General features: G+C 39.2%; 1 protein-coding gene across 5 annotated transcripts in view; it reads right to left on the reverse strand.

Annotated features, from left to right (window-relative positions):
- LOC126259698 (ras guanyl-releasing protein 3-like) overlaps positions 1–18,045 on the reverse strand; it is a 439,537-nt gene that overhangs the window by 40,205 nt on the left and 381,287 nt on the right. For all 5 annotated transcript variants that reach the window (XM_049956665.1, XM_049956666.1, XM_049956664.1 and 2 more), the window contains 2 exons: positions 11,034–11,248; positions 10,779–10,956 (listed from right to left, as the gene is read on the reverse strand). In XM_049956665.1, coding sequence (XP_049812622.1) covers positions 10,779–10,956; positions 11,034–11,248 — 393 coding nt within the window. The remainder of the gene's footprint in view (positions 1–10,778; positions 10,957–11,033; positions 11,249–18,045) is intronic.

Genomic DNA, 18,045 nt, shown 5'->3' on the forward strand with positions numbered 1-18,045 from the left:
AGTACCATACATTAAACAAATTATTAAATAAATGAAAGTTGTCAGAGAAAAGACAATTGCTTACCCCAAAGTGGAGGTATTTTTACTAGACAAATGTAGGGAAAGGTGTTGATTAGGGAAAGTAAACTAAAGACTGTGATTTATTGGCAGAATACTTAGAAAATGTAAGAGGTCTACTAAAGTGGCTGCTTACAGTATGCTTGTCCGCACTTCTGCACTCTTGTGGAGCATTGCTGTGCAGTGTGTGGTCTGCATCAGATAGCATTATGGAGGACTTCGAAAAAGTTCAAAGAGGGACAGGTCATTTTGAATTATCATGAAATAAGGGAGAGAGTGCAATGGGTGTGATACACAAACTGGGGTGGCAGTTATTAAAAAAAGTGCTTTTCACTGTGGTAGGCCCTTCTCATGAATTTTCAAACACCAACTTTCTAATCAGAATGTGAAAATATTTTATTAATGCCCACCTACATAGGGAGAAATGATCATCATAGTAAAATAAGAGAAATCAGAGCTCACACAAAAAGACTTAAGTGTCTTATTGCACAGTGTTTGAGAGTGGAACAGTAGAGAAGTAGCTTAAAAGCAGTTTGATGAATCCTCTGCCAGGCACTCAATTGTGAATTGCAAATAGCATAGATAATTAATGATCTCATACACTACAGGTAGAGAGGATTTGGAAGAGTTAAGAGACAGGAGGGAGGAGAGGTGAGATAAAAGGAGAGGCAAATAGCACAATTAAAGCAGGCAGAGGAAATGTATAAGTGTTTATATGATAATGGGAATCTACATTTTTTTCCAAATAGCATAATAATCTTTTACACTGTTTTCCACAAAGATTCCAGAACTCTCAATTCTTTTATTATGGCAGGGCATGTGTGCTAGGTAGTATCAACTGAGAATATGCAGCAAAATCACAGATTTCTAAACGAAATTAAGCTGGGGTTGCAGTTCCCTCAGCTATGTGGAGGTGACAGAATTGTAACTAATTAAGCCAAGGAGAGGGAAATATACTTCACAAAAGAAAACAAAGACAAGTAATAACTGTAATGATAAGTATATAAATACTTTTTAGAATGATTATTGTTTATTTGTTCTATGATTTTCAATTGAACGCCTAAAAATTCATGGACAGTGTAACTAAGTACTGTAATATAACCTACAATGAAATAAAATTTCCTAATGCATCAAATGTAAGTGCAAGGATATGAGATATAACCACATTTTATCAATTTTCTGCAAAAATGGACCTATGGTAACAGAACTGAAAAGTGTTCTTAAGATAAAAAAAATTGCAATGGCCTTCTTCAGAGCAAGATAGGTTTTGCAGGAGGCAAGGTGCTCTTATTTACTGCAGACAGTCAGTGTCAATACATCATATCTGTAAAACTTTATTGGCTCTACAATATAATAGGCAGTTATGACAAAAGGGAGAGAGTAGGAAGGAAGCTATTTGTGGACCATCCACCTTGTGAATGATTGGCAACAGTCTGAAAACCAGTGCTTGGCTTTTGGTGGGCATGTTTTCTTCCCGGTGTATGTGGAAATGCATGGACAATGCCTCTAAAGCTCTTTGTTTGCACTGTCACATCCATGCCTGGTAAGGCTTCAGACCCATGCCCATAAGCAGACTGCTGAATTAGGATAGCCACCAGCCAGTACGCTGGAAGTTTATAGCCATCCTCTCTATTAAGTTGTTAGGCTGCTTAATAATTTCATCTGCCTTTTGTATTTTGTGTTGGTGCATCCACAACTTTTTTGCCAGTGCATGGGCTTCCTGGGACATAATAGGTTGTCCACAGTTCTTCTCTCAACGATTCATTGTGCTGTGCCCCTATATAGTGTTCATGTTTTGCTGCTAGTGTGCTGACTGGCCTCATTGTCTAACCTATGTAGGCAGCTCTGCACTCGAAAATAATCTCATATACTCCTGCAGTATTAAGTTTCTCCCTGGTGGAACCTCTCATATCGTGGATCCTGCAGCTGCTGCAAAAAATCAGTTGCAACCTCATCGGTCGAGGACACTGCCTAGCCATTAACTGATATCTTTCCTTATGGCAAGTGCACTAGTGAAAGCTTCTTATCCTTGCCTTCCTCTCTTGTTTTATTTCAGTTGTCCTTGGATGTTTCTCTTAATATTTTGTTATCATAACCATTGGTTTGAAAGGTGTGCTGTAGCTCAATTTTCCTTTGATGTTAGTATCACTTATCCAGTAGGCCGGTCAGTCAGTGCATGCAGAACAGAATATTTCTGAGCTGGGTGATGATAGTTCTCCATGCACAGGTGCTGATTTGTGTGGGTTGGCTTCCAGTATGCTTTGTGTTCCCTTCTATCACTGGTGGTTCTACATACGTCCATGTCCAAAACTGGTAATGCGCCATTGCTTTTGGTTTCGTTTGTGAACTTCATATTCTTTTGCATGCTGTTTAAGTGCTGAAGGAAGTTTCCCAACTCTGCTTTCTTGTATGGATAGATAACAAATGTGTTGTCTACATACTGTAGCCAACAACAATGGCCTGACAATGTAGAAGCTAGGGCCATTTGCTCAGAAGCTTCTATGAAGATGCCTATTACCATTCCATCTAATTGTTCATAATATTTTCCCCACCATGTGAAGTACATTGATGACAGATAGAAGCACATCATATCACAAATATCAGTTGTGATGTGCTCCTTGGGACGCAAATGGTCTCCTCTATAGGCTCTACAGGTATACTGGTGAAGAGAGACTCGATATCAAGATCAACCATAATTTTAGTTGACTGTACCTGCTGTTCCTTTATCAGCAGTTCCTTCATCAGCTGTGCAAAATGCAAAGAATCTTTGTTGTAAGAGTCTGTTTGTCTCACAAGATGGTGGTGCGACGTAATAGGGTGCTATGTAATAGGGAGGTGAGTCAACTCTGTTCGCTATAGGCCTCAGTGGAAAATGCTCCTTATGGAGTTTAGGTACTAGGAGGTGTGGGAACTTTGGAGTCAAGTCTCATGGCTGTATCAGGATCAATTGTCTAATGCTATATGAGAGCCTTCATACTCTTGACTATCACACCTTTGGATCATTGCTTAATTCTCTGTAAATGGGGTCACTCAGCAGCTCGTCCATTTTCTTTTCATATTCAGACATATCTGTCACATCTTTGTCCAGATGTAGGACCACAATATCCTTGTTATTCCTCAACTCTGTCTTTCTTAACTTGTCGTATTATGTCAGGGTAGCATCGCTCCTTTTAATTTTCTAAAGTTTCCTGCCTAATCTTTTCAGCTTTAACATGTGATACTTGTTGAAGCAATGCTTCCACAGACTGAATGATCTTCTCTGTGGCAATCTTTGTGTGAGTAACTGTAAAGTTAAACCCTTTGGACAGAACTGATTTTGCTGCCTCACTGGTGGTCTGCATCAGGATGTTTACTACTGTATCACTGTACCTAGAAGTGGCTGTGTATGTTATTTGTTCCCTAATGGCTCCTCAAACTTGTTTTCGTGTTGACTGCTGACCAAATCTTTCTCCATGAAGGCTCACTTGTGAGTTATTCTTTCAATGTTATCATAGTCATCAGCTGATAACTTTGATTACAAACATAAATGCTGTTGCCTGTTATTGCAATCTATGAAGCTCCAGAGATGTTGTAATCTTTCCCTTAGTAAAGCATGGCTGGCTTGATGATAAATGGTTCTTGCTTTTCTAGTATCAATTTGTAGTCATGTCCTGATGAATTTCAGGATGATGTGGTGATCATGGCATCTTTAGAGGAATGACAGGTCATTCAGCAGTTTCATCTTACTCTTCTTTAGCAATTCCAGCTTCTGTGTGTGAGAGAAGAGGGCCTGCAGACTGGGACAGCTGCAGCCAGGATGCTGGAAGTTTGTAGCCATCCTCTCTATAAGTGTTATCAGGCTGCTTAATAATTTCAGTCACCACTCATCTTCACTGTTGTGAGGGAACCTATAGTCTGACTTGAAATCCAAACTACATTTTTCACACACACACACACACACACACACACACACACACACACACACACACACACACACACACATTTTTATGAGAGATGAAAGGATGGAAGTTGCATCATGAGAGATGAAAGTTACATAGAAACTTCCAAGGACTAATAAGAAATCAAGCCCAATAACTTTGTAATACGACTCTGACACTCAGTTAAAAGAGTCACCGAGCATGCAAATAAGGGGTAAAGTTTCCAAATAATTGAGAAAGGTAACAAAGGACTGGTAATTTTGATTCTCATCACTTTTTAATATTGTACCTTTCTTACTGATCAGCCAAATAGCTCCCAAAATGTTCTTGTCACACTGATTCCATGCTGAAGAGTCACACCTGCATTGAGAGTGGAACCTGGGAACAGGACAAATAAGGTGCAAACACTGCCACTGAGGAATCCAGTTTCATGACAATCTTATGAATGATTGGTGGTATATTTGAAAAGAATTTAGGGACTCACATAAGGCCACTGATGAGGAAATATATTCACTGCAGAATAATATGCTGAAGCAATAAAAAAGGGAGAAATGATAGGTGGTAGTTAAATACTGAAATAGTATGGAGTCATTCAATTGCTGAGGTATGTTAGTAGCTAGATTGTAGAGAAATTATGGGTCAAAGTAGATAAATTGTTACAGCTACTGAACTACCAGGAAGAAACAAATGTGACTGAGGAAGGAAGTTTTGAGAATGTTTTAGCTTGATTAAAGCCAGTAGTAGTAGTAATAGTAGCAGTAGTACTACAAGAAACCTACTGTTTCATTCCTATGTGCCCAAAATGGTAACTCTTTTGACTACAACATTAATGAATAATGACTGTAATGACTTATAATACATTTATTTAAATGAAAATAGTGAGATATTGTGAAATGTTGTGGTCTTTAGTCCAAAGACTGCTTTGATGCAGCTATACGTGCTACTCTATCCTGTGTGAATCCTTTCATCTCCAAATAACTACTGCAACCAGCATCCTTCTGAAACTGCTTACTGTATTCATCTCTTGTTCTTCATCTATGATTATTACTAACCCCAGCCTCCCCCTATATCCCCCCTCCCCATGTGTGCTAAACTGGTGATCCCTAGATGTCTCAGAATGTGTCCTATCAACTGATCCCTTCTTTTGGTCAAGTTGTGCCACAAATTCCTTGTCTCCCCAATTCTGTTCAATAGTTCCTCATTATTTATATGATTGACCAATATAATCTTTAACATTATCCTGTAGCACCACATTTCAAAAGCTGCTATTTTCTTGTTGGCTAAATCATTTATCATCCATGTTTCACTTCAGTACATGGCTACATTCCAGACAAATACCTTCAGAAAAGACTTTCTAAGACTGAACAGCCAAAGAAACTAGTACACTCACCTAATATTGTGTAACACCCATGTGAGCATGCAGAAGTGCTGCAACATGATGTGGCATGGACTCGACTAATTTCTGAAGTAGTGTTGGAGGGAAATGACAACATGAATCCTGCAGGGCTGTCCATAAATCCGTAAGAGTAAGAGAGGGTGGAGACCTCTTGTGAACAGTACATTGAAAGGTATCCCAGATATGGTCAATAATGTCCATGTCTGGGGAGTTTGATGGTTAGTGGAAGTGTTTAAACTCAGAAGAGTGTTACTGGAGCTACTCTGAAGATATTCTGGATGTGTGGGTGGGGTATCACATTGTACTGCTGGAATTGCCCACATCTGTCGGAACACACAATGGACATGCATGGATGCAGGTGATCAGACAGGATGCTTATGTAGATGTCACCTGTCAGAGTTGTATCTAGACGTATCAGGGGTCCCATGTCACTCCAACTTCACAAGCCCCACACCATTACAGATCCTCCATCAGCTGGAACAATCCCCCACTGACATGCAGGGTCCATGGATTCATGAGCTTGTCATTATACCTGTATATGTCCATCCATGTGATACAATTTGAAATGAGACTTGTCTGACAAGGCAACACATTTCCAGTCATCAACAGTCCAATGCCGGTGTTGATGGACCCATGTGAGACAAAGTTTTGTGTCATGCAGTCATCAAAGGTACATGAGTGGGCCTTCAGCTTCAAAAACCCATATCAATGACATTTCATTGAATGGTTTGCACACTGACACTTGATGGCCCAGCATTGAAATATGTAGCAATTTGCAGAAGGGTTGCACTTCTGTCTCGTTGAACGATTCTCTCTGGTCGTCGTTGGTCCCATTCTTGGAGGATCTTTTTCCAGCCACAACAATGTCAGAGATTTGATGTTTTACTGGTTTCCTGATATTCATGGTACACTTGTGAAATGATTGTATTGGAAAATCCCCACTTCATTGCTACCTCAGAGATGGTATGTCTCAGTGCTCATGCACCAACTATAACACCACGTTCAAACTCACTTAAATCTTGATAACCTGCCATTGTAGCAGCAATAACTGATCTAACAATTGCACCAGACACTTTCATCTTATATAGGCATTGCCAACCATAGGGCTGTATTCTGCCTGTTTACTTATCTTTGTATTTGAGTATGCACGTCTATACCAGTTTCTTTGCCACCCTCAGTGTATATTCACTGTTAACAAATTTCTCTTCTTCAGAAATGTTCTTTTTTTCATTGGCATTCTGCATTTTATGTCCTCTCTATTTTGGCCATCAGTTATTTTGCTGCTCAAATAGCAACACTCATCTATTACTTTAGGTGTCTCATTTCCTAATCACCTAATTTAATTCTACTACATTCCATTACCCTTGTTTTGATTTTGTCGAATATCAAAGTTTTTACTTCCTTTCTCCAAACTTTAATTCCTAGTCCAAATTTTTCTTTGGTGTACTTTACTGCTTGGTCAATGCACAGATTGAATAATGTTGTTATAGGTTACAGCCCTGTCTCACTTCCTTCTCAACCACTGTTTCCCCTTCATGCCCCTTGACTCTTATAACTGCCATCTGGTTTCTGTACAAATTGTAAATAGCCTTTTGCTCCCTGTATTTTACCCCTGCCACCTTTAGAATTTGAAAGAGAGTGTTCCAATCAACACTGGCAAAAGCTTTCTCTAAGTCTACAAATGCTATAAATGTGTGTTTGCCTTTCCGTAACCTATCTTCTAAGGTAAGTGGTAGGGTCAGTATTGCCTCACATGTTCCTGCATTTCTCCAGAATCCATACTAATCTTCTCTGAGATCAGGTTCTACCAGTTTTTCATTTCCCCTGTAAAGAATTCGTATTAGTATTTTGCAACCATGACTTATTAAAATTATAGTTTCATAATTTGTACACCTGGCAGCAACTGATTTCTTTGGAATTGGAATTGTTACATTCTTCTTGGAGTCTGAGGGTATTTTGCCTGTCTCTCATGTCTTGAACACAAGATGGAAGAGTTTTGTCATGGCTGGCTCTCCCAAGGCTACCAGTAGTTCTGATGGAATATCCTTTACGCCTGGGGCCTTGTTGTGACTGAGACATCTCAGAGCTCAGTCAAATTCTTCTCACAATATCATATCTCACATCTCATCTTCATCTATGTTCTCTCGCCTTTCTATGATGTTGCCTTCACATTCATCTCCCTTGTATAGACCCTCTATATGCTCCTTCCACTTTCAGTTTTCCCTTCTTTGCTTGGCATTTGTCTTCCATCTCAGCACTTGATATTCATACAACTGCTTCTCTTTTCCCCAAAGGCCTCTTTAATTTTCATGTAGGTGGTATCTGTATTTTCCCTAGAGACCTATGCTTCTAAATCCTTACATTTGTCCCTAGCCATTCCTGCTTAGCCATTTTGCACTTCCTGTCACTCTCATTTTTTAAATGTTTGTATTCCCTTTTGCATACTTCATTTGCTGCATTTTTAAATTTACTCCTTTTGTCAGGTAAATTCAATATCTCTTGTGTTATCCATGGATTTCTGCAAGGCCTTGTCTTTTTATCTATTTGATCCTCTGCTGCCTTCACTAATTTAGCTACCTATTTGTCTTCTACTACATTCCTTTCCCCTGTTCTGGTCAACTGTTGTCTAATGCTCCCTCTGAAACTCCCAACAAACTCTTGTCCTTTCAGTTTACCCAGGTCCCCTTTATTTCCTATCTTTTTCCAATTTCTTCAGTTTTAATCTACAGTTCATAATAAATAAATTGTGGGCAGAGTCTACATCTGGCCCTGGAATGGTCTTACAATTTAAAATTTGGTTCTGAAATCTGCCTTACTATTACATAATCAATCTGAAACCTTCAGGTATCTCCAGGTCTCTTCCATATGTAGCCGGCCGCTGGTGGCCGAGCGGTTCTGGCGCTACAGTCTGGAACCGCGCGACCGCTACGGTCGCAGGTTCGAATCCTGCCTCGGGCATGGATGTGTGTGTTGTCCTTAGGTTAGTTAGGTTTAAGTAGTTCTAAGTTCTAGGGGACTTATGACCTCAGCAGTTGAGTCCCATAGTGCTCAGAGCCATTTGAACCATTTTTTCCGTATGTACAACCTTCTTTTATGACGCTTAAACCCAGTGTGAGCAATGATTAAAATGTGCTCTGTGCAAAATTCTACCAGGTGGCTTCCTCTTTCATTCCTTTCTCCTATTCCATATTCACCAACTATTCCTTCTCTTCCTTTTCCTACTATCTTATTCCAGTTCACCACCCCAACTAAATTTTCATCTCTTTTAACTATCTTAATTTCATTAATTCATCACACATTTCTTCAATCTCTTCATAATCTGTGAAGCTAGTTGGCATGGAAACTTACCGTATACTACTGTGGTAAGTGTGGGATTCATGCCTATGATCATGTATTCACTCTGCTGTTCATAGCAGCTTACCCAGTCCTATTTTTTTATTCATTATTAAACCCTCCTTCCTTATCCCTATTTGACTTCGTATTTATACCCATGTATTCACTTGACCAGAAGTCCTGTTGCTCCTGCCACTGAATGTCACTAATTTCCACTACATCTAACTTCAACTCATCCATTTCCCTTTTTAAATTTTCCAGCCTATCTGCCTGATTAAGAGACCTCAGATTCCACACTTGGATCCTTAGAACACCAGTTTTGTTTCTCTTAATGATGACATCCTCCTGAGCAGTCCCTACCTGGAGATCTGAATGGAGGACTATTTTACCTCAAGAATATTTTATGCAAGAGGACACCATCATCATTTGACCATAGCATAGAGCTGCATGCCCATGGGAAAAATTACAGCTGTAGTTTCCACTTGCTTTCGGCTGTTCACATTATGATCACAGCAAGGCCATTTACGTTGATCAGTCAATCATCCAGACTGTTGCCTCTGCCACTACTGAAAAAGCTGCTGACTCCCTTCAGAAACCACACAGTTGTCTGATCTCTCAACAGATACCCCCCCCCCCCCCCCCAAATTGTGATTGCACCTATGGTACAGCTATCAGTATTGCTGTGGTATGCAGGCCACCACACCAACAGCAAGGTCCATGGTTCATAGTGGGTTATGAAATGAAATGAAAAGAAATGCTCTCAATTGGGTGTTATTCCTCTTGTGGAAAAATTAATTAGAACATTATGAAATGAATGTTCTTATAAATTTTTTGCAAAAGATGGATAACAACCAATCAAGAGCATTTCTTTGAGTATGTGGTCTACCATCAAATAGCATTAATAGTCAGTGATATGTATAGTGCATATAGAATAAAATTTTATTACTAGTGTTTGGGATGCTTGATGACTCATGTGACATGAATATAGGTAAATGTTACATAATCTAACTTAAATACAGATAATTGATGTAAAAAAATAAAGAACAAACATAATAAGAAACACCATAAGAAAATTGACCAACAGTATTAAAGAAAGGGAAAAATGTGGTAAGTTTTCTGAACACCTCAATCAAAAATATCAGCAAATACCACAGCTCAGAGCTGAGTCAAGCTGCATATAAACTGATGTGTAACTACTGACCAGCTTTCTGTATTGTCAAAGGAATTACTAAGCTATCAGTAAACATGAATTGACACTTTATAGTTTATATTAGACTGATAACTCACATTACTCTGGTTCAGAGAATACTTTGACTTTCAGGTTTCTTAATCTCTTCTGTTGCTGGCATATCTTGTCATTGCTTGTCCTTCTGATATACTCATCTTCACTGACAAGTCCATATCCAGGACATACGAGATACAATAACTTCCACCAACATTTTCATTTACATGATAATATTATTATTGATTTGGTGAGAATTTAAGAGCAATAATAACATAAGGATAAGAAGACAAGTATGTTTATGGAAGGCTATTGGGGCAAGCAGATAGAAAAATGGCAAAGGCATTAAGAGGAAGAAGAGGTGATGAAGTCTAATTACATACGACACTTGTAATGTCTCACACAACAGTTGAGGTACCTGCTTAAGACAAATGGTAGAAAAGTTTTAAATTTGTAACCTTTAAATATTTTTAAATTCTGCAGGAAGGGTATGATATTACATCATATTCCTTATCTAACAATTTTCCTGAATCTTCCACTTCTGTGAAGACTGTCACAAGTTACACATCCTTGCCTTGCCTTGCTTTGCATCCTCCTGAGACAAAGGTGGATCCTTCCTAACTTGGGTCCTGTGTTATCCATATCTAACATCCCTCTAACATGCTGCAGCCATTTCACACACACACACACACAAACACACACACACACACACACACACACACACACACACACAAAGAAAAATACCAGATCCACCCTCTTATTATATTATCTTCTTTACTTTATTAATTTTTCATTGTCATATTCACTGATTCATGTGAAATTATGTTTGAACAAGATAGAAAATGATTCTTACTCTCAAAGTGTTGACAAGGTCCATGTTAACATTGATAGGTGCTGTGCTCAGCTGAACCTCTTCTAAATCCTTAAATATCAAGTACAGCTGTGCCATTTTACGAAAATTTATCATTTCTCCATCCAAACTATCTGGCAGTGCCACATGTAAGGCGATCATGTCCTTGAGATGTATTCCTCTGCAAAATATTACAACCAGTGAGCATACATTAGAGGACTCTCTAACAAGTAAATTTTATGGAACAGAAATACTCACAGGATTGGTATCCTGAAACCACAACATTCATGCAGCAACTTTCTATAATTGCTAAAATTGTTTGTGGAAGACAACAGATCTGTCATTTCAGTCAGTGACTTTTTACTTTCAGAGGGTATGCAGGCCATTGTCTTTGATAAACGAGCCAATACACTGTGGCTGACACTTCCAACAACAGCCATCAATGAATTAAAATTTTGCAGTTCTAATAGTTTCTGTAACAAATTAAACCAAGTATGAATTATAGGCCAAGAAAATGATGAAAACATGCAAAGATAAAGTATTTTTATATCTTAAATATGAATGTCACCTGTTTTCATTTTTGAACTTATTTTTTTTCTGTAATTGAATTGTCTTCATTCTGTTTTTCATTTGATCACAGAAACATCCAAGTCAGATCACTGCAGTAGTGTACCATTTGAAATAAACAAAAATGCTTACCAAGCCAAATTTGAACATTTTGCTGCCTATAAATATGTGCATTTGCCTGATTAAAGCCATCCATTTGAGTTAACGTAAATTGCATAAATCAAAGCAAATGTTTGGTAGGTATCTATTTCTACAAACCACCTTCCAAATGATCTCTGTAGGAGATTAGTAGTGTGGAGTCATGCTTTGAGAAAACGGTGAGGGTTACCTAGCCAGTCTATCATTAAATTTTTTTATTTTATTGTTAATTTTTCATTTTAATATTCTTCTGTAATGTTCAAGTACAATTCATGTTGGCCTAAGTGTCAAGTGGCATTGTTCTCCCTCGCTCTGGCTTTCCCACAGCAATGATGTGATTTCTTTTGTACTCCTTTTTTCTTGGACTTCATTCTGACACCAAAATTAGTGTCTTCTTATGACCGCCAAGACTGGCTAAGACTTCACAAACCAATCTGGACAAGCCTACTTGTATTCTGAACAAAGAATGAACTTCCTTTTTGTTCATGGAAATATCTTATAATTCAACAGTCCCTAACAGTTGCCTATACCATATCTATCCTGACCAGGCCCCTCTGCATCTACATAAACTGGTGTCAGAAGTGGGATCTCCCACCTTTTGATCTACACCCAAAGACCATAGTTTCATCATGATAACATCTGCCTTAATTAATGTGTCAGAATCTAGCTGGCTGGCAATAGAATAGATAGGGCAGTTGTGCTGTGTCCATACACAGTGCATTTTGAAGCTCTTTCTGTTGCTCACTATGTTGCCAGCGGTATTTTGATGCATCCCTGTGGGCTGACTATGGTATCAGTATATTCTGCTCCATCAAACACAGGTAGCGGGCTGCTAGGTGCTGTGAGACAGATTAATCCAGCTCATTTCCATCTTGGGGACCCTGCCTTGTCACAAGAACCAGAAACATCTCACCGCATTGCTACCACCTCAGCATCAGGATGACGGTTGTAACTGTTGGTAAAACACTACTTAAAGCTGTGACCATTTCATCTGGGGGTGATGAATATGCAGCAGCCATCAGAGAAATGATTGGTATTTTTATGTTGGTGTCATTTAGGTGAGAAGTCTGTTGCTGTACTTATCTAATGTTTCACGGTGCCCACTACCTACTCTCAAATGGATAATTGAAGATCCACATAAAGCTTTGCAGGATCAGATAGTGGCTGTTGCCCTCAAAAATTTTGAACTGCAGGAACAACTGCAAGCAAAACAAGAGCCTCTATCTGATCAAAAAGTATACTTAAGCATTCAGGTGTCTTTTAATGAGGCAAATACACATATGACAATTCCTTTCTTTGCCTCACCATTAATTTTGTTACTTTCACCATGCAAGAGCTCATGCTTTTCAGTATGTCTCATATTATTTCACATTCAGGCAGCAGTTGGCAAACTATCTGAGAGTACCTTGCAGGCATGTGACAACAGACTATTAAAGAAATGGAAAATCAAGGATATGGTGGTTTGGTTCACATGATTGAAGTTTTAAAAATACAAAGCACTCTCCGCAATGCCTTTTAATCTCTGTGGTATCAGTAGGTTGGAGCAGGTTTAGGTAGGTTAAACAGATGTGACAGAACATCTTGTATTGGTGAAACACGAAAGCACCACAGACTGAGAAAGTTGATAATTATTGTGAATATTGTAAAAAGTTCATGTTTCCTGTGAATTTGGTGCTATTTCTTCACACACAACTGATCTGCTTAGGCAAATATTGCATAACAGGTATCAGATGCTATGCTGTAAGAATCACAAGTACATGTTCTCCCCTTCTACAGTAGTGCGCCACCTTACCCCTCCCCTCCTGCTATATGAGTGCCCCCCCCTCCTCCTCCTGCTTCTCTTTGGGCCCACTATCATGGATTAATGGCACTGAGCAAGATGGCGCAGCAGTTAGCACACTGGATGCACATTCAAGATGATGACAGTTCAAACCCACATCTGGCCATACTGATTTAGGTTTTCCATGGTTTCCTTAAACCGCTTCAGGCAAATGCTGGGATGATTCCTTTTAATGGGCGTGGTCGACTTCCTTCCACATCCTTCCCTTATCTGAAAGGACCGATGAACTTGCTGTTTGGTCCACTCCCCCCCAAATCAATCAACCAGCCAATGGATTAGTGGCCTATCACAGCCTCCTACACCGAGCAAGGTGGCGCAGTGGTTAGCACACTGGACTCGCATTTGGGAGGACGACGGTTCAATCCCGTCTCCGGCCATCCTGATTTAGGTTTTCCGTGATTTCCCTAAATCGTTTCAGGCAAATGCCGGGATGGTTCCTTTGAAAGGGCACGGCTGATTTCCTTCCCAATCCTGCCCTAACCCGAGCTTGCGCTCCGTCTCTAATGACCTCGTTGTCGACGGGACATTAAACACTAACCACCACCACCACCACCACAGCCTCCTACCCTCTCAGTTTATTTTGCCTACACGTGGCTGTTGTTGAAATGTGCTTTTAAACACTGCATGGGGAGTCTTGAACTGTGCTCTGTGGCACATTGCTGATTTTTATCACCAACAGTTTCACTCTGTCTGTTCACTACTAGCCATACTACTGATAGGAGTAATTGAGATTTTTATGTAAACAAGGTTACTGGAAGCACTTTGGTCCCCCCTCTGGAGGTTCTCCCTGATACTTAAAATGAATAAAGGTTGCCTCATTGATAAACTTATCAATTCTTCCCACCGTTCAGTTTTCACCCATGTGGGCCTCTTTCTTTAGTATATAAGACAACTTCAGGTGACTGTAAAACCTGTTTAATTTTACATTTTTTTCTGTATTATAAGCATTATTTTATGTTAGTGTGTGTTTTTCTGTGGTAGAGTTCAGAATTCATTATTCTGGACTCCACATCATTATTTCAATTTTACCACAGCTACTGAAGGGGCTTCCAATACTGCTATGTGCAAGAAATCAGATGTACACCTGTCAATTACACAACTTTATTGAATGTTCTGGGTTCCTGATGACCACCTGAATGCCACTGATGACTTAAGGCTGCATTGTAGCCATCCTACTGCTCAATGCAAGTTTCATATTTTATTAGAGAACCAATGGTCGATGTTATGTGTTATGAGTTAGATACACTCTGAATTTCATTTATTTAGGTTAACTTACCTACATGGAGGGGTTTTGTTAACTTTAAATGACTGCTTCTCTTAGGCTGAGTCACAGTAGTTATATTTAAAAGTAATTTTCATGCATTCTGATTCTATAATGATCCCTGAGCCATGTGACACTGCATTTTTTGTATTTTGTATTGTTTAACTTTTATCAACTCATTGTAGTTTGGGTTAACTTCATGAAAAGGTTAACTCTGACATTGAATAATGGTCTGTCCCCAGGCAAACTGTAATGTCTGTGTTCTATGAAGTTCTGGGATAGCAGCTGGAACATATTGACTTCTTGCCACAATATTTTGGCAGGCAACTGTTGTGCCATCTTCAGGTGAGTATCCACCACTGGAGACTACTAGTTGATTGTGTCAGCTTTATAGCAAAAATTAGCATGGAAACACATGTGCACTGCTGGTGGCAGGGAAGAAGCATGTTTCAAGTTTTCACTGCAATATGACACTACTGATCTTTTATCTAGTTTACATTTTTTTTTTTCAGTAAAATAGATAAAAAATTAGTAGATTCGTATTGCCGTGAGGAACTTGAAACATGCTAATATATCTGCTTGTTTCAGTTGTCCTTTGTAATTTGCCAGTTTTGATGTGGACATCCTCAAAGACATCAGGTCTATTTGTTGCTATTAGGTCCAATACATTTTCATCACGAGTTGGGTTCCTAACTATCTGTTCTAGGTAGTTTTCTGAGAATGCATTTAGTAAAGTTTCACAGGATGTCTTACCATGCACACCACTAACAAAACTATAATTTTCTCAATTAATTGTTGGATGATCTGAGTCTTCATTGATGATTACAGTATGACTGGGTAACTTACATTCAAGTGGACCAAGGGTTTCTCTAAAGTGTTTTGCTACATCAGGAGATGAGTCTGATGGGTGACAGAAAGATTCAATTATCATTTTATGTCCACCCCTATTACTGAGCCTTGTCCAAACAGTCTCACATACAGCTTCAATTTCTACCTCAGTGGATTTCAGTTCCTTGTCTACTTTGACAAGTACACCACATCCATTTCCCATTTCCTATCCTTTTGAAATATGATTAAATTTTCCCCAAAAATTTAACTGTCATCAATTTCAGGTTTCAACCAGCTTTCTGTAAGTAGTGTTACACAAGATTCACTGCTTTTCACGAGAGCTTCAAACTCCTGCACTTTCTTGGGAATGATTTGGCAGTTAACCATTAGTATTTTAATACTCTCACTCGTGGGAGGTATTCTTTGAATCTCACAATGATACTGCTGGGTTTCCTACAACTGTCATTATCTGGATTGGATGGGAAGTTGCCTAATTTAAAAAAACCCTTGTGTGCACCCCACACACAGTCAGCTACCTGAGTAGCAGCCTCTGATGTGTAGTGCACACCTGATCCATTTCGGGGTCCCAACAGTTCTCGACCCTGTGTTTTGCAAGTCCAGGAAGACACAGCCTAGTTTGACAAAGAACTTTGGAAGTCTCTGGTTCAGTCCTTCCACTTGACTCAGAACCAAAGGACCATGATCCGTTCTGGGGACAATGCTGCAAACTGTGAGCTTCTTGAAATTCCATGTGCAAGGCTGGTCTTCTCAACCTTCTCTGCCAGTCACTGGAATGGCCCAAGATTGACCTCAAGCCCATGTGACAGGCATTATTTGTTCCAGCACACATCACAATATGCAGTTGGTTGCACAATGTTCCCTCAATGGCTGCTGGAATAGTCTCATCAACAAATTGAATGAGGCCCCCAGGCATACACACTGAGTGCATTTTCCTAAGGGATACCATCATTCATCAAACATTTGAACTGCCAACAATTAATAGACCCTACCCTTTTGGATTTGTCTTCTCAAGACAATACAGGTTTTCTCGAAACAGGTGAAGTGAGTCCCACTGATTCAGTTTCAGTGAAAGACAGCACCCCATATTTGTTGGTTAGGGTGATCTGTACAACACCCTGAGTCCTCCCTGGTCCCCATCCTACCCTGTACAGGATGCCTAGATCCATCATTGACATGCCACTCACAGTCAGGTGGATGAGTAATGACAGATACTGTACTTTCTACAGAGGAGACAGGCTCCATGGGAGAGGATAGTACTTGAGGTACCTCTGGTACAGGTATCACAGGTACACAACTCTTGACAGCTCTTCCAACACACCAATTCGTAGCAGCTGCCAATCATTTGACAGTAGTCAGGGTGATTTCCAGCTGCTTATGAACATCAACTAACTCATCCTGTGTTCAGGAACAGCATTCACAGTGGGGCTGCATTTTGGTTGGAGCAATCTATTGCAAGGCAGTAAACAAATAACTTTAAATTAAGCTCATTGATTATCCTTTAACCTGTTGAGCTAAAAAGTTGCTAATTACCTGTAATAATTGAAGCAAAAACACAAATTGAGATTCCTATTAAGGTAATACATAAACCTGTGGAAAAACTACTTGTTTCCTAAAATGTTTTGAGGTTAATTATAGTTGTTAGAAAACTTGAAAACAAAGTTAATTTATGATAAATGCAGATATTATATAGGGCTACTCCTCTTTGAGGGAAAACTATGTGTAACACAACATGTTAGAAAATGTGCTACGGTAACTAAGTCACAGATGCCAATTTGCTACAAATTGCTCATACATTATGCAAAGGACAATGGCAGCATCTGAAAATTCTCAGAAGTGCATGTTTATTTGTGTGGATATACAATGAAGTTCAGGGGGTGATGTATTCTTCAACATAACTGTGAACCACAAATACTGATTCACTACAAAATAAATAATGTATGCAAAACACTAATAGTGGTAACTTACAAAAATATTTTTTTGTTAGTGTCTGAAAAGTCTCAAACTAACTTTATGAAAGATTCTGTGGGGCTGGAGACAAAGTGTGTTTTACACAGGGCATTTTACATAGGAGTGGCTTCACTATATTTCTAGTTATATTTACTATATTTCTTGTTATGTCGTAAAAGGCACTGACAGGGTGTACACTGGGACAAGCAAAAAATTATCCTGGATTTTTTTCCAGATTTCTCAAAAGCGTTTTGGAAAGAGCTTTGATGTGGAGCAACACACAAGTTCCATATTTTCACATTAAAAAAAGTATAAATTCGAGTTCCACCGCACACAGCACATTAGTTTATGAAGCATTGAAATTGAGATCACAATGTGCTTTTGTAAGCCAATAATAGGTCATGTCACCTGATCCCACCAGCTGATGACAGCAGATATTCAGATTACAGGAAATATGATGTAGTCATCCAATAGCAACATCACTGCTCAGTAGTGTGAACACACAAATCGGAAAAGTTAATGGTTTATACAGTGAGGATCAAAGAATCATCTGATTTAAAAAAAATCATAACTATTATGTTATTTCAGATATGTGTGTGAACAACATACTGTTGGCTTTCACACAGTTCCCACTAGGTAGCAGCAGTGTGCACCCACTTGAGTTGTAG

The sequence above is a fragment of the Schistocerca nitens genome, chromosome 5 (assembly GCF_023898315.1).
Source record: "Schistocerca nitens isolate TAMUIC-IGC-003100 chromosome 5, iqSchNite1.1, whole genome shotgun sequence".
NCBI lineage: Eukaryota > Metazoa > Arthropoda > Insecta > Orthoptera > Acrididae > Schistocerca > Schistocerca nitens.